Source organism: Acomys russatus, chromosome 17 (assembly GCF_903995435.1).
Source record: "Acomys russatus chromosome 17, mAcoRus1.1, whole genome shotgun sequence".
Taxonomy (NCBI): Eukaryota; Metazoa; Chordata; class Mammalia; order Rodentia; family Muridae; genus Acomys; species Acomys russatus.
This window is the reverse complement of record NC_067153.1, coordinates 5,780,286-5,796,387: the sequence shown is the minus strand read 5'-3', so window position 1 is coordinate 5,796,387 and position 16,102 is coordinate 5,780,286. Positions and strand designations below refer to the sequence as shown.

Genomic DNA, 16,102 nt, shown 5'->3' with positions numbered 1-16,102 from the left:
AGCAGCAGCGGTGGCGGCGGTGGCATCGATAGGGAGCTCGTGACTGAGCTGTACGGCCAGAATGGAAGATCTTTGGGGCACAGGCAGTGCAACAAAGAGCCTCAGCCTAAGAGCTCTCTGGTCAAGGCGAGTGGGGAGAAGCTCCAGGGAAGCTTCTGGATGACAGCCCCGGAGAGAACGCCTTCAGTGGCACCACCTTCGCGGTGGGCAACGGGGAGTCACGACTCTGAGAATAGCATGACAGCAGCGAGCGCAGCTGCAAGAGTGAAAGGCATTGGAACCGGGCTGCGAAGGGGCCAGTTCAAAAGCTGTCGTAGACGTTAGGGAACCCGCAATGAGGAGCAGAGTCAGCGGCGGCGGAGGCCTGACCAAAGAGCTGCCTTAGAGGAAAGACCACTGGGTGAGATGGCCCGGGTTCTAAGCCTCTCCCACCTCTTCCAGCCTGAATGTCTTTAGACTGGCCACGTGGCCTCTTTGCCTCTCCCTTCTGAAAGATGGAGATAACCAAGTTAGCTAATAACTGTGGGATGCTTGGCACTGGAGAGGCACCCAAATGAATGCAAAAGATGCTCCGGAGACAGCGACTGCGTTCGTGTGTTGCGTGCGCACACATCCCATATCAGCGCCACCAGCAAGCCTGGGCCTCGCTGCTAACTCTCGACTGTCTGGAAAGTAATTCTTAGAGGAAATAACAGAACATGGCCTTGGTTTCAGAACCGCTTGCTGTTTACTGAAGTCCTTACACTTGCATCCCTCCCCTTAGGAAGGGTGCACAGGCCACTGCAGCTTCTTTGTACCCAGTGCCATGCCCTGTTGTTATGGCAACCAGTTTTCCTAACAGCCTTGCTATTTTCTACAAACCTTCTGTTTTTTTTTTGTTGTTGTTTTTTTTTTTCTCCTGCGCTGAAACCCACAACCAGGGAATTTTTATTTTTTTCTAACTTCCACAGGGAATGCAGTCAGCTCTTAAAATTCGCCAGCTGTCTGTCTGAAGCCTCTCTGACGGGAGCCCCCAGGTTGAGCGTGACCATTGCCTTGCACACGAAACCTACACAAGCTGGGGGGCGGGGGGTGTTCACCTGTAATACCAGCACTTGGGAGGCAGAGGTGGGCGAATCTCTGAGTTCGAGGCCAGCCTGGTCTACAGAGTGAGTTCCAGGATTTGGTGGAGGCTAGAGTGGGAGAACGGGAAAGAATGCAAGCTCCACAGATGTTCCCTCTCACAAGAAACTGTTTCCACGAAACTGGTAGCTCAGTCTCTGGACCATATTAAACTGGCAAGAAACGGAGGCAGAAAGAAACCCAACACAAAATTCAGTGTCAGAAGACCTTTCTATAAGATTTTTTTTCTTTCTTTCTTTGGTTTTTTGAGACAGGGTTTCTCTGTGCAGCTTTGGAGGTCCTGGACTCGCTTGGTAGACCAGGCTGGCCTCGAACTCACAGCGATCCGCCTGCCTCTGCCTCCCGAGTGCTGGGATTAAAGACGTGCACCACCATGCCAGGCACATTTTCTATAAGATTTAAGGTTAGAATAGCATTGCATTATTTTGAAATTATTTCCAGGGGTGGGAATGTAGTCCAGGGGTACTTGACTCGGCTGGTTTGTAGAAGGCCCTAGATTCACACCCTGAAACCTCAAAAAAAAAAAAAAAAAAAAAAGTTATGTTATTTTCAGCACTGACACATGTATCTCAGGCTCACACTTGCTATGTAGTAGAGGGTGGCCTTGAACTTCTGGCCTTCCTGTTTTTACCTCCAGTGTGTTGGGAGGACAGTATGCCAGCTCACCTGGTTTTATGAGGTGCTTGGGTTCAAACCCAGGACTGTGACCACCCTAGGAAAGCACTCTACCATCTCCAGCCCCCACTCACACACCATTTTAAAATGTTCACTTTATATACTCACTTTGACACGTGAAAAATCTCTTTAAATGTTGTTACAGCAAAATTTTAATACTAACTAACGGCCATATGGCCTTAGCTCCTGGGGACGGTCTGTCTCCCCTGCTTGTGGACGCTTCCTTTCCTCTCTTGTCCCTGCTGACTGTACCTTCTCCCTGGCCACAGCCTTAGCATGAGGAGGGCAGCCATCTTGCTGACCACCTTCTTCCTTTCTCCTTTGTCAGGAGAGCCATGAGCCTTGGCAGATGGCACGCTCTCAGCAGGGGGCATCAGTCTCCCACTAGGAATGCCGTGCTGAAACCCAAGCCAAGCTCGCTCGATGCTGGGAAAGCTGTTCTTGTCTGGCTAAGACGAATGCTCCTCCCTGCTCTCTCCTTGCTTCCCATTGAAAATAAGACAGCATAGGGGCTGAGGAGGTGGCCAACTGGTTAAGAATACCTACTGCTCTGGCAAAGGGCAGGAATTTGGTGCCCAGAACTCCTGTTGGGTGGCTCTCAACAGCTGGTAATTCCAACTCCACCTTGAACGTTTGCCTCTGACCTCTGGGGGTGCCTGTGCTCGTGTGCACATACCCATGCGGAGACCCACACACATACACAAAACTTAAAATAATAATATTTTAAAATCTCTGAGAATAATTGAGATGTAATATGAATAAATTAATAAAAAGTATTTTTTTTAAATCTCTGAGAATAAATAAATAAGACAATGTGGCATCGTGTAGTCCTGAGGTAAAATGTAGGCACTGAAGATGGCAGAGCAGGGAATGCCAAGGAACCGGGTCCTTGCGGGCCTCCTGGGAAAGTGGCAAGTGGCCACGTCCAGACCCCTGCTGCAGGCCCTCTGCTTGCTGCACTGCCTCCTGACCATGCAAACAGATGCCAGGTCTAATGGTACAAATGAGGAACAAAGGTTTCCTTCCTTCAGCAAATGTCCACGCTGGTGAGCGGACGCTAAGTGCCTGGGTTCCAACGACTGAGTCAGTGAGGGGCTTGACTCTGAGGGGTCAGGAAACCATGAGACAAAAACTAAAGTTAGGAAGGAAATGACCAGGCAGTCCAGTCCACTGGGGAACGCTGGTCTCCCCGAGGAAGTGACACCCAAACTAAGAGCTGAAGAAAGGGGTGGGGCTAAGCATGTGAAGGGGTGTGGCGTGTTCAAAAGAAACACTTTCTATCAAGCGCCAAGGCCTTGTAATGAGGAAAGTGTGTCAAAGAGCAGAGGCCCTGTAGAGCTGGGTCACTCTGAGTGAGAGGACAGCATAAAGACTGCTGGGGGTGCTACAGAGAGCGAGACAGGCAAGAGGGCCCTGGGAACTAAGGAAGAGGTTGGGAGTCTTATTCCACAAAAAGGAAAAAAAAAAAAAAAAAAGAAAGGGCTGCAGAGATGGCTCAAGGTTAAGAACACTGGCTGCTCGTCCACAGGACCTAGGTTCAATCCCAAGCACCCGTGCGGAGGCTCACAAGGATCTGCAGTTCCAGGGCATCGGCTGCCCCCTTCTGACTTGCATAGGCATTGCATGTATGTGCTGTACAGACACTCATAAATTAAAAAAAAAAGAAAAAGAAAAAGAAAGGGAGGGAAGGAAGGAAAAAAAAAAAAAGAGCAAGCAAGCAGAAAATATTCACCAAGAGTACCAGGACTTTACCTGTATTTAAAAGATTCTTCCCAAACAAACAAACAAACAAACAAAACCAAAAAACAAAAACAAAAACAAAAAATGCCAAGCAGTGATAGCGCAGTCTTTAATCCTAGCACCTATGAGGCAGAGGCAGGTGGATCTCTGAGTTCGAGGACAGCCTGGTCTACAGAGTGAGTTCCAGGACAGCCAGGACTACACAGAGAAACTCTGTCTTGAAAAACCAAAAAATAAAATAAAATATTGTTCCCTCTGCTAGTCTTGGTGGTCGCATGCCTGTAATTCCAGGACATAGGAAGCATGCGTGGGTCGAGCTCAAGGACAATCTGGAATCTGTTCTACACAGTGGGACCCTGTCTCAAAGAGGGGTTGGGGAGGTAGGGAAGACGACATTGTTCTCCCGACAAGGTCAAGGGTCACAGTGGGAGCAGGTCACAGTGCAGAGGTCCACTTGGGTGATGATGATGATGATGATGTGGGTTCTTTGAGGGCCAGTGGAGCAGAGGAGATCATCACCCAAGTCAAGCTGCAGACAAGGTCTTCCTGTGTGCTGGACCAGCCTTGCCTGGGAGCTTAGGGGAGGAGAGGGTGCTATGATGTTTTCTGAAGTAGCAGGAAGGACTGCATCCTAGGGGGCACGGACCTTCCCCTCATATTAACAGAACTGGAGACTCAGAGAAGCAAAAAGTAGACATTTATTTGCAGTTCTGCATAAGTGGTTGTGGGCAGGCGCAGGGGGAGGGGAGTGCTCAGCCTGGACAAATGGCAAAAATGACTGGCTCGACAATTTAGCACAAAACAGTGCTCTGTCATTCCTGATTGCAAAAAACAGAAAACAAAAAGACAAAAACAAAAAAACAAAACAAAACAAAAAACCCTTTCTTCCCCCAAAGACTGGTGGTCCAGGGAGCTACAGTCACTCCTACTAACATAGCCCACAGCCGAGACTCTCCACCCTGTGGGGCCTGGAGATGCGCCCCGCTTCCTCACTTGTGGGTTCAGTCAGGTAGCAAACTGTCTAACTTTCTTTTTTCTTTCTTTCTTTCTTTCCTTCTTCTTCTTCTTCTTCTTCTTCTTCTTCTTCTTCTTCTTCTTCTTCTTCTTCTTCTTTTTCCCCCGTGACGCAGGGTTTCTCTGTGTAGCCCTGACTGTCCTGGAACTCAGGCTGTAGACCAGGCTGGCCTCGAATTCAAAGAGCCTCCTGCCTCTGCCTCCCAAGTTCTGGGATTAAAGGCCAGCTGGCCTGTCTGGAACTTTTCAACATAAAAAAAAAAAAAAAGTACCCAGAGAGGCAGTTTCCAGCCATTTAGCCAGGGCCCATGCCTCCTGATTATCTGTGAGTCACTGATAAGCTCTAAATGTACCTCGTACTGAAAATGAACCAAAATGGTTTCTTTCTTACCCAGGTGACAGGAGACAATACCAGAGAACTCATAGCAAGTTGATTTCATTCGGTATTCAGAGGAAAGGGGTGCTTAGTGCTGAAGCTGTCAGATGGGGGCCATCCTAATAGGGAATTAATGAACTTGCTGGGAGGTGACACGCACCTCCCAGGTGACATGCACCTCCCAGGTGACACACACATCCCAGGCTTAGACTGCAAGAGACCCAGACGCCATCACTCATCCCTTCTCCAGCAGGCCCCAGCAGCTCAGACACAGGGATACAGGAAGCAGAGGAGGAGGGTGAGCCAAGACTTGGCATAATAAACACAGACAAGGCTGAGGAGGTGAAGCAAAGAGGTCCTGGGTGACAGGCTCTACAGCCAGAGCTGAAACTCTGAGGATCCCAGTGTCTGCTTAATTCATTAGAGATTTCCGTCCCACCAGAAAACAACTCAAGCCCTCCATGTGTGGCTCAAGGTCGCACGACTATTACCTGCAGATTCCTTAACTACATAGCTATGCTCTCTTCAAGCAAATCAGCAAGGAAAAGTCTGGATGAAGGAGGAGAGGTGCGGGACTTGGGGTCACAGTACACAGGCCATGCTGCCTTGGAGGAAACACAGGATGGACAAACAGAAAGACCTCCGTGTGTGGTCCTAGGAGTGTGGCTGCACCAGACCACAGGGCAGTGGCGGGAAGAAGATGGCTGAGTTCTTGGTTGGACCCCAGCCACAGGCATCTGGCTAACAGCACTGGCTCAGCTTAGCTAGCTGTCCACTAAATTGCTGATGGAAACATTAAGAAAGTCCAAGACTCACGGCATCACCCCGAGGAGGGCTAAGTGAACCCAGAGTCTGGGGGAATTCGCACCATTTGTAAAGCAGATGGAACTTCAGGCTTTGCTTTCTTACACAAAGGCTTCGTGAGCAGGCATGGCATTCCACCCTGGCCTGTGGGACCCAGAGACCCAGAGCTGGGAATGGACGGAGTTGTGTCAGACAGAATAGAGGATGGCCAACCATAGCCAACCTGCCTGACTGCTTGAGCATCTGGGACTCAGACGCGGAGCTGGTACCTCCAACTATACCCCAATCCCACACACAGGCTGTGCTGGCTAGTTTTATGTCAGCTTGACACAAGCTAAAGACATCCGAGAAAAGGCAACTTCAAATAAGAAGGCCCTTCCATAAGATCAAGTTGTAGGCCACTTTGAAAATCAATACGGTGATTTCTCAGAAAACTAGGTATCAATCTACCTCAAGACACAGCTATACCACTCCTGGTCATATACCCAAAGGATGCTGGGAATCAAAATGGAACTCCTAACGGACTGTGCTGTGCCCCGTCCTAATAGCTAACACCGTCTCTCCAGTCCCCCTTCCTTAATTTTTATAAGGAATGCATGTTTTCATTTTAAATCAGAAAACTGTGCTATCCTTCCCAGTGACATTCCTCTTTAATGGGACTGGGCGATTCTGAAAGCACTCCTGCAGTGCCACTCTGCAGAGATGGACACACACAGGCCACCAAGCCACAGGGAGGGACATGCTCAGTGCCACAGAGCTACAGGAACCCAGCCCCTCGTCATGTAAATGCTGGTAGGAGGCACCCACACCAAAGGGCTAATAATATAAAACAAAACACCATGCAGATGGGTGGGGGGAGGGCCGGAAGTCACAGCCTGGGTACTGTGGACACTCCCCAGGGTTTGGGAGCCAGAGACCTGAGTTCCCATCAGGCCCTTCTACTTCCCGGCTGGGTGACCCTGTTCAGCCTATCAACCTCACTGCAGTTTCTTCCTCCTGAAATACAGTGATGACCATGGTTTTTTGAGCCTGCTCCTGTTTGTTTTTCTTATGGTTTTTTGAGACAGGGTCTCACACACACAGCCCATCCCGATCTTGAACTTGCTAGGTAGCCAAGGGTGACCGTGAGCTCTTGATCCTCCCTGCCACCACCTCCCAAGCTCTGAGGTGACAGTGCAAGCACTGTGACAACCGACTTATGCCCCCCCCCAACCTCTGTGAGTTGGTTTAGTATAGTAATATACGTAAATGTCAAAAATAAAATAAAAACGCATACAGAGGTGCTCAATAAACGCTACTCAGACGTAAAGAACAGGAACAGACACTGGCAGGAAGTGGAAGAAAAAAACAAACGCTGGGAACCCTCTTAGTGCTTGCAGCGTCCACTGCGTGTTCACAGCACACTAGCATGAGTTCGCCAGCGCTGTTGCAGCAAAGCGCCACAACCCGCCCAGAAATCCACTGTCTCAGCTATGAAGACAAGAAGTCTAAAGTCAGGGTGTGGGTGACGCTGCCTCCTGCTGGGAGCTGTGAGGCAAGCTGTGTCCCAGGTCTCCATCCTGGCCTCTGGTTTTCTGCTGCATCCCAGCTTACCCGGGCCTCTCTCACACCTTGTCTTGAAGAAGTGCCACTCACTTCTGCCTCTGCCTGCACGCAGACCTCTCTCCATCTGCCTGTCTCCAAAGGTCCCCGCTTCTGTAAGGATGCCAGTCACACTGGACTAGGACCCCCAGCCTCATGGCCTCCGATAACCAAGTTTATTAATGAAGTGCACGCCACTAGATAAAGGCATCCTGAGAGAGGGTGCTGCAGGGGTCCAAGCATGAGGAACTTCTGAGAACAGAAGAGGCCGGGTACAGACCCTTGCTGGTGGGGAGAAGGCTAGCCCTGCCAGGACCTAAGAAGTCAGAAGGTAAGTCTGGAATGCTGTTGCACCAAACAATGAAATCACCTCAAACGCATAGCTGGTTACGTGTGAGTTATTTTACCGAGTATCCAACTGGTACTGTCTGGGGGGATCTTGGTCAGCTTTGTTTTCTCTGTCAGTTAAAGAATTCAAAGGCCCACCACAGCAGGGGAAACCTCAGACACAGCAAACGGAGCCGGCCTCTGAAAGCAAGGCTTTCGTTAGGGCTGAGGAAAGATGCACAGGCAGGTGCACAGAGAAGGAGATTCATTGCTTTACAGGTGGAGTCAGGAAGCTGCAACCCTGCCTGGAGGGCGGGGTTTGTGGTTTTTGTTTTGTTTTGTTGTTTTTGTTTTCTAAAGGTCTTTGTGGGGAGGATAGTTTTCCTCCCCCAACTTAGGGCTGGTGAGTTTGAGCAAAGGCAGGGGGTCTGTTAGGCCCACAAGTTTGGGGTACACATGTTCTGGTCTGGCTTTGAACTTGTTGGATAGGCCCACAGGCAGGGAGGGGTGTTATGGGGTTCCTGAAGAGAAAACTTCCAGAGAGGCCTAATTATGGGGTGCCTATAAGTCCAATGGAGTTTTTATTAACTGCTGGTGGGACTGTCTTGAGCCGATTAGTGGGAGCAGTCTCAACCTCCAGTTGTTTTTTTTTTAAGACTTTATTTATTCTATGTATACATATGAGTACCCCTGCAGACCAGAAGAGGGCACCAGATCACATTATAGATGGTTGTGAGCCACCATGTGGTTGCTGGGAATTGAATTCAGGTCCTCTGGAAGAGCAGCCAGTGCACTTAACCTCTGAGCCATCTCTCCAGCCCCTCCAGTTGGTTTTTAAGGGGAAAAAACTGCAACTGTGGTGAACATAAAAAGGTGGTTCTGGACATCTGCAGCAAGCAAGCGGTTCACAGAAGCAGAGAGATATCAGCTAACCAGTCAGGCAGTTAGCCTTTAGCTCAGGGTCACGTTACATAGGAATTTATGGCTGGTCCAGAGACCAGTTTCACCTGAAATAATTCTTAGGAATACCTCATGATGTGTCATAACTGTAGTTCAGTAGCCCACTACAGGGGAACCCCCACAGCGGCAGAAAAAGCCTGCCAAGCCTTTGTCTTAAGCTACCAGAGTTTTGTGTCAGGAAAGCAAGGAAGAAGGCAGCCATCTTGAAAGTTCACCATCTTTATTATCTAATCACGGCCCCTCTTCCCATCCTTCTGCCTATTGGGAAATCTATCAGCTCTTAGTCCCTCGGATGGGCTGGGCAATGTCATATAGCCCATGCTGACACTGGACAGTTAGAGCAAGAACAATCATGAGAACTCGGGACTTGCTAGATATGTATAAGCTGCTTGGGTTTATTTTCACTTGTTTCAAGTAGTAAAGCCTACAAAACAAGCACACAAGCAAAACTAGACATTTTGTGCTGGAGAGACGCTTCAGTGGGTAAGGGCATTTGCCACCCAAGCCTGAGATCAATTCTGGGAACTCAGAGAAACAGACTGCCCAAAGTTGTTGTTGGACAGCCACACGGTACTGGGGCACGTGCACCCACACACATCCTTCATGCTTTCACAGACACAGTGATAATGCGGAAAATAAATACAAGCTACAAGCTATGCAAAACAGAATCTTTTCTTACTGTGCAACAATTGAGTAGGCAAGAACTTTAAAGGGATGAGTAGATGGAAATGATAAGGAGAAATGACTTTTTCTCTGGGGTCTATAAAGGGGAAAGGAACACATAGACTTTTTAGATTATTCACTCGGGAGGGTGCCCTCAAGGACCCAGCTGAGCCAGAGCCTAACCATCACCCATGAAGCTGGCAGACATGAGCCAGGCATTTTTTTTTTAATAAGCAGGTATACTTTTATTTTTTCTATACATGTGTAAAACAATTAGGACCAACATTTTAAAACAGATATGAAAAAAAGATCCCTTGTTGGGAGGAAATAAGAGGGAGACAGAGGACAGCAATTCATTGAGGAAGTGGACCCCGAAGAGGACTCCAAGGTGGGACTGGGGGCCGTGGAGTGGGTCTGGGTGGAAGGAGGAGCCCCCGCTGGTAGCCATAGGGAGGGGGTCTTGGAGGACCAGTGTATCCATGGGGGCATCAATGGGGGAGGCCCAAACATATCGTGTGGAGGCACAGGACCTGGGTGACCCATGGGAGATCCAAAAGGAGGCCCTGGGTGGGGGGCATGCCCATCGGAGGAGGTCCAGGATGGGGCATTCCAGGAGGTGGCTGAAGGTGGCGGCTGCCCCCCAGAGGAGCCAGGCATTATTTTAAGGCAGAAATGCTGATGGTAACAGGTGTGTAGACGGTGCTGGGATTGAGGTGGGTGGTTTTCTGCACAGGAAGACCCAGGTTGGGAGTTCTCCCCGAGGACTATCCCTCTCAGGACATATCCCAGGGAAGCCAGGCTGCCTTCCTCCACCTTTCCCGCTTAGAAGGGGCCTTCGGAACAGTTGCTTCCTCAGGTTCCTTGGTTCTTCTGTGATCTACAGACATAGTTATTCCCTGGACAGAGCGAACTGCTTGGCTCTTGAATTCCTCCTACAGTGTAGACCGTGCTGACCAGGTTGGCATTTCTGTGTCTCTATTTATCATTCACTTCTTGAAACAAAGAAACATGGTTTACTCATCTCTCTGCTAAATATCTATGGGGAAACAAAGACCTGGAATGTTCTCTTCATGGGGTTATCAAGGTGAATGAAAGACAACAAACTTAAGCAGTAATTGGAAACCACTAAGATGAATTTTTACAACAATAAATGCAAACGTCCCCAATGAGGGTTATGAAGCCAGCTCGTGTTGATGCAAGATTCACGGGGTGGGGGAGGAGTTTTCGTTCAATATTTATTGAGTGTCATCTATATTCCAATTACTGTCCCCAGCGCTGGGTCTATAGCTGAGAAAGCACAATGTTCTTGGCACAACAGGACTTCAATTTAATTAGAAAGAAAGATGTAATGGTTTTAACTAACCATGAGCTTAATGAGAGTCATCAAGGAAATATGTAAAGAAGTCCTCACCCAAGTTCACCTGTGCCAGGAGAAGTGCATTCATGGGGCCCTCCAGAATGTCCCCTGTGCTTTCCTACACAGCTAGGCAAACGTCAAGAACAACCCTAAGGTTGTTCATGTCAAGGAAAGACTTGGATAAATTGAATAGTGTGTTCAGAGAATTAGTCAAGCCCACACAAGGCAAGAAGATGGTTACAGTAGTGTACGTTTGACCCAAAAGAGCAATAATACGAGACCAACAGAGCTATACCTATGGGACACGATGCCATGGGGCTGGTGTTCATCAGGCGGAAACTACAAAATGTAGGAAGTCTCAGAGGAAGGTGCTCTGCAAATGTGGAGCCTCCTACCCTAAGGAGGATAAGACTCAGGACCGGTGCAGCCGGATGTCAGACTGGATTATGAAGAGGTTAAACTGGCCTTTGCAGCCCATTAACTGCGAAGTCAAGAATTCTGAAATCCCCATTGATGGTAGTGGGTATTTAAGGGCATGGGGTTTGCCATCAGATAAATCTGGACCCCCTAGTTCTGGGATGGAGAAGTTGCTCAGGACACTCTAAGCCTCCTTCCCCGGGTTATAAACACAAGAGGACCCCAAGGAGGCAACAGACCCCATCTCATCCTTGTAGTAAGCGTTAAGTCAGATGATTTGCATAGTGTCAGCTGCAGTGCCTGACCACTCAGATGCCACCAGTAAATGGCAGCCATGATAACACAAAAAATGTCCTCACCTTATCTGTCGTTTAGCTTATTTGAATAAATCATTTGCCCAAACTCCCCAATTTGGGAGTTTACTAGCACTGTTATTTAAAACTATAAAGGACTAGTTGAGAAAAAATGTGAGATGTTTTACTCTCTAAGTAGATTAGAAAAAAATTATGGGAGACATTTGTTATTTTAAGGAAAGACTAACAATAAAGTGGAGATGGGACTGAGAGATTATGTATGGAGTGGCTGCACTGGGCGGGTTGTCGCAACCTGGGACTCCCGGTCTTCTCGGAGAGCCTCCCTCTCACAACAGAAGTAAAACAAACAAACAAACAAACCAAATCTAGCAAACCGATTTTATGAGAATCTATCTATGCCAGAGCGGTTCCATTTCCCATTTCCACAGAGATTGGAAATACAGGCAGATAAAGGATATCAACTGCCATAGCCTTCAGCCCCAGCCTGCTATTCGTGGAATCGAAAACCCGAACTGCATTCTCCTGGCTGTAGGAAACAACTTCCAAAATCAGGAAGCCGAGCCTCGGGGTCGGTTGTAAGTGAAAGGATGGGGGACGGGCATGAAGCTCAGTTGTGGAACTGGTGTAAAAATAAGCCTCCCACCACCCACGGTAAAACTGGGAACACTTACACAAATGCCGACAGAACACTTGTCACGCGGCACGCCCTCCGCCCTCCACCTAGAAGGTGGGAGAAACCCGAAGTGAGAGCCTAAGGCAACCGTGCTTAGGTGGAGCTCCTCAGTAGACATGGTTTAGGATGTGGCCGACCTATGAAATCTTTATGCTGGACTAGAAGCTTCTGTGGGGTGGGATAAAATTGGGGGAGAGACCTTTCTAACAGAAGCCTTGGGGTCAGAAAGACCCTGGAGGAGAACCTCAGTAAACTCATTCAGGCTGTGGGGGGGGGGGGGGGGGTGGAGTCCTGTTGGGAAGACAACAAGGAAGAGAGTGCAAGAAGAGTGTGGGACTAGCTGAGGCAACTGAAGGGCCTCCTCACAAGGCACAAAACCTTTATCAGTTGATTCTCAGCCCTCTGGGGAAAACCTGCATGAAACCCCAACTTTGTATCACGCATGCCCCGAGCACAGAGGACAGAAAGGAGTTAGTCCTACGATTAAGGTTGGTTAAGGTTGCTGAGAGAAAGGCACCTCCCATTTGACACTAAGCAAGAGGGACCAGGACCTCAGGAAAAGGGGATTCTTGAGTACTGAAGGAACTGGAGGTAAGTGGTTGTGGAAATTTCCAGATGGAGAAAATTCGCCATTTGTCCTGGATAGATGACCTGCAGGGTCCTCTCCAGCTCTGGTTCCTAGGACAAAGGCATCTTGGTCACTCTCGAGTACAGCCCATCCATTTGGTGGTCTCCATCAGAAAAGGACTGTTGGGCACAGAGACTCCATTCTGCTTCCGTACACGGCAGAGCCATTGTAAGCCTCAGGGTTGGGTTCACTAGAAAACCTCCCACGGGGCACAACACATGAGGCAGGCAGGCTAGGAGGAAGAAAAGAACGGAGAATCCTGGCTATGGCCCAGGGTAGCAGAAACCCGAAAATTTTGTTACTTTCTCGGAAGACACAAGCTGACTGAAAGATGCTCATTTCCAGACTTCAAAGGCACAGCAACAAGCCCCACCCCAGTCACGCCACAGAACTTAGGTGCATGCGAAACACATTCACTCCTGGTCTTCAGAAGCATCCCTGCACTCTGCTGAAACTTCCAGGAAAATTTAAACCATGTCAGTGTCCCTGGACTGGGACTCAGCCCCTCCTCTGAAGGGTGCTTCAGGACCACCCGCTTTGCAAGGTTGTTCTCAAGTTTAGAAGTGTTCCATCAATGAACTTGCCCGTCCTGTGCCTCACCTGTTGCAGGACCCCAATTTCATGATACAAAGACAGCGAGAATAATGAATAGATGTTGGGAAAGCCTTGAGGAACGTGTGTGTGTTTATTCTGCCAATCCAACAATTCTCACACCTAAGCAACTCTCTCTCTCTCTCTCTCTCTCTCTCTCTCACACACACACACACACACACACACACACACACACACACACACACGTGCACAGAGAGCGCCACCAACACAACTATTCTTTGAAGCCGCCTGCTGACTCTTTCCAGCCTTACTCCCTTGCAATGCCGCCCTGGCCTTGGACCCTGCAGAGAACTAGGACACTTTCTTGGAAAATGCTGCCACAGCTAACATTTATAAAACCTTCAGAGGGCCCTGTCTTCTCTGCCTCTGACACTCAGCTCAGCCAGCACACCCTTTGGGAGCCTGCCGGACACAACCGTGCAGCAACATTAATGCAATAACCATTATGGTCACTGGGAATCAGACAATTTTAAAACAAATCTAGCGTTGCTACAGTTTTCTCAGGCACCCAGGGGAGGCTTCTGCCTATCAGCACAACTACTTGGCATAGAGGTGGGGGCCTGGAGAAAGAAGACTATTTGAGCCCAGGAGCTCAAGGCCAGTCTGGACAATGTAGCCAGATTTGGTGTCCCTCAAAAGATTAAAAAATAAAAAAGAAAAAGAAAAAGAACAAGTATTGGTCCCGAAGGTGGAGCTATCTCTTCCCGGGACTAAAGTCAGGGCACCAAATGGGACCAGGCAACAGTTAGAACTTTAAAAACCCAAACAGTGATCTATGCAGCACGAGGTGTCACCAACACATTTAGGGTCAAAGGTCAGTCTAATTCTATATTTTTTGTGAGTGCTTTAAAATCAAATCCTGACTTATGACCCAGGCAGAGAGTTCTCTGCATATCCTTGTGAGGTTTCTGATGCCTGAGGAATGACCCAGGCAAGAATATTTACAGTCAGTCTTTTATATCTCGCTTCATATAAAATATCCAAGCATATTGTGGTAAGAGGGTAGGTAGGTCCTTTACTATAACTGAACTCCTTGGAAAGTGAGCGTTAAGGCAGAGCTGTGACAGACAGCCATGCGTTGTTACCCTGAACTAGGTTAGGATTTTGAAGGCCCAATAGGGGCTCATTGCCAACAGGAGGGATCTGGGAGGCGACAAGAAGGCTCCACCCAGGCGATTCTGCTCAGGATTCTTGTGGGTACACCAAAGGTGTGAGGCCAGGTGGCCCAATGGATAGAGACCGACCCCGGCGGCCGCTTGTATTGGGTACACAGGAGACAAGTGGGAAAGCTGGGTGAAGGCCCCACAGGGTCCAGTGGGAAACGTGGGGTGGGCTGAGGGCTAGGTTTGTGGAAGAAGTGGGCTGTCCCTCCCACCCACTCACCCCCAGAGCCAATGCATATGCACTGGCAGGCAGAGGCCAAGAAGGGTTGTGTTGCACAGGGTTAGCTGTCCTCTGGAAAGCTGTTCTCCTTGACCTGGCTCCCTGGGCTTGAGGCTGCCAGCTGGTCAACCGGCGCGTCCTACTCTGCCCCTCTGTCTCCGTCACCCCACCCGCAAGCACGCCACGGGGGTTCCTGTCTGCCCTGGTCTCCCCTGCAGCTCCGGCTCCTTGCCCGGGCAGCCGGGCCCGGGCTCACTCACCCGCGTGCAGGCCGCCCGCCTCGGGGCCGCTGTCCGTGGCGGCGACACTGGGCAGCGCGTCCGAGTCGGTGTAGGTGAGCCAGGTGGACTCGGTCTCCCGGGTCCAGCTCTCGTAGTAACGGGGCTCGATGGCATCGGCCCGGCTCCCGCCGCAGCCCATCCTCCCGTGTTGCAGGCACGCCCGGCGGCCGCTGGGCTTGCGGCTAGGCTGCGGCTCAGCCCGGGCGACGCAGCTCCGGCCCGCGAGGAGGAGGAGGCGGTGGCGGCAGCGGCGACATCGGTCCCCTAACCTCTAGAGCCGCTGCCAGCGCCAGGCTCTCCGGGAGCCCCGTGCCCCTCCTCTCCGCCTCCGAGGCCCTCCTCCCCCCCACTCTCCTTCCCCAGCTTCCCTCAATCTCGCCTCTCTCCCACCGCCCCGCGGCCAATCCCTCCTTCAGTGCTCTGGAAGAGACTGTGATACTGAGTAGCAGACAGGTGGTGGAAAGAGAGAAAGGGGTCCCTCTTCTGTCTTCAGTTGACCTCTTAGGCTCCCATCCATCAACTGTCCACCCATGCACCCACCCACTGATTCAGTCATCCATCTACCCATCCATCCTTCTATGAAACCATCTTTCCATCCTGGGTAGGGCTGAAGCTCACAGAAAGCAACACACACACACACACACACACACACACACACACACACACACACGTTTTTCTGGTCACTTGTTCTAAAAGCAATGGGTAAATGGATAGGCAACATTAGAAAGTAGGGAGACAGTGTTGTCACCACAAGTTAAGTTAGACTCAGTGCCTGCTTACAGAGCAGGAAGCAGGGCCCCATGATTTCAGACTGTGCAGTAAGACACTTGTCACTAATACCGCTACCAGGTCTATCTGCAACTTCATGGTCTTCAGATCGTTGTTCTCAAGAAAGCAAAAGATCCCCAGGACCGTGCACCAGTGAGGACTCCAACGAAAGTTCACTGAATAGTAATAAAACAGCGCTTTGTAGTGACCACTGTTCAGGCTAAAGAGGCCAGGCTCCGGTGGAGGCCTCTGTGGCAGGCACTGCCAGAGTCAGCGAGACAGAAAGGAGCAGAAGACTCGGAGACTCCAGACAAGGCCCAGGCTGGTCTTCCCTCCAGGCTGCCCCAGCAGGCCACTGCAACCTCCTTTTGGCCCCTGAGGCAGAGGGTTTAAGGTTACCTGAGATG

At 49.9% G+C, this 16,102-nt stretch overlaps 1 protein-coding gene across 1 annotated transcript in view; it reads right to left on the bottom strand.

The window, feature by feature from the left end:
- Baalc (BAALC binder of MAP3K1 and KLF4) overlaps positions 1 to 15,254 on the bottom strand; it is a 61,188-nt gene extending 45,934 nt beyond the window's left edge. Inside the window, exon 1 of the mRNA XM_051159494.1 lies at positions 14,907 to 15,254. Coding sequence (XP_051015451.1) covers positions 14,907 to 15,066 — 160 coding nt within the window. The 5' untranslated portion in view covers positions 15,067 to 15,254. The remainder of the gene's footprint in view (positions 1 to 14,906) is intronic.
- Between the last annotated feature and the right edge of the window lie 848 nt (positions 15,255 to 16,102).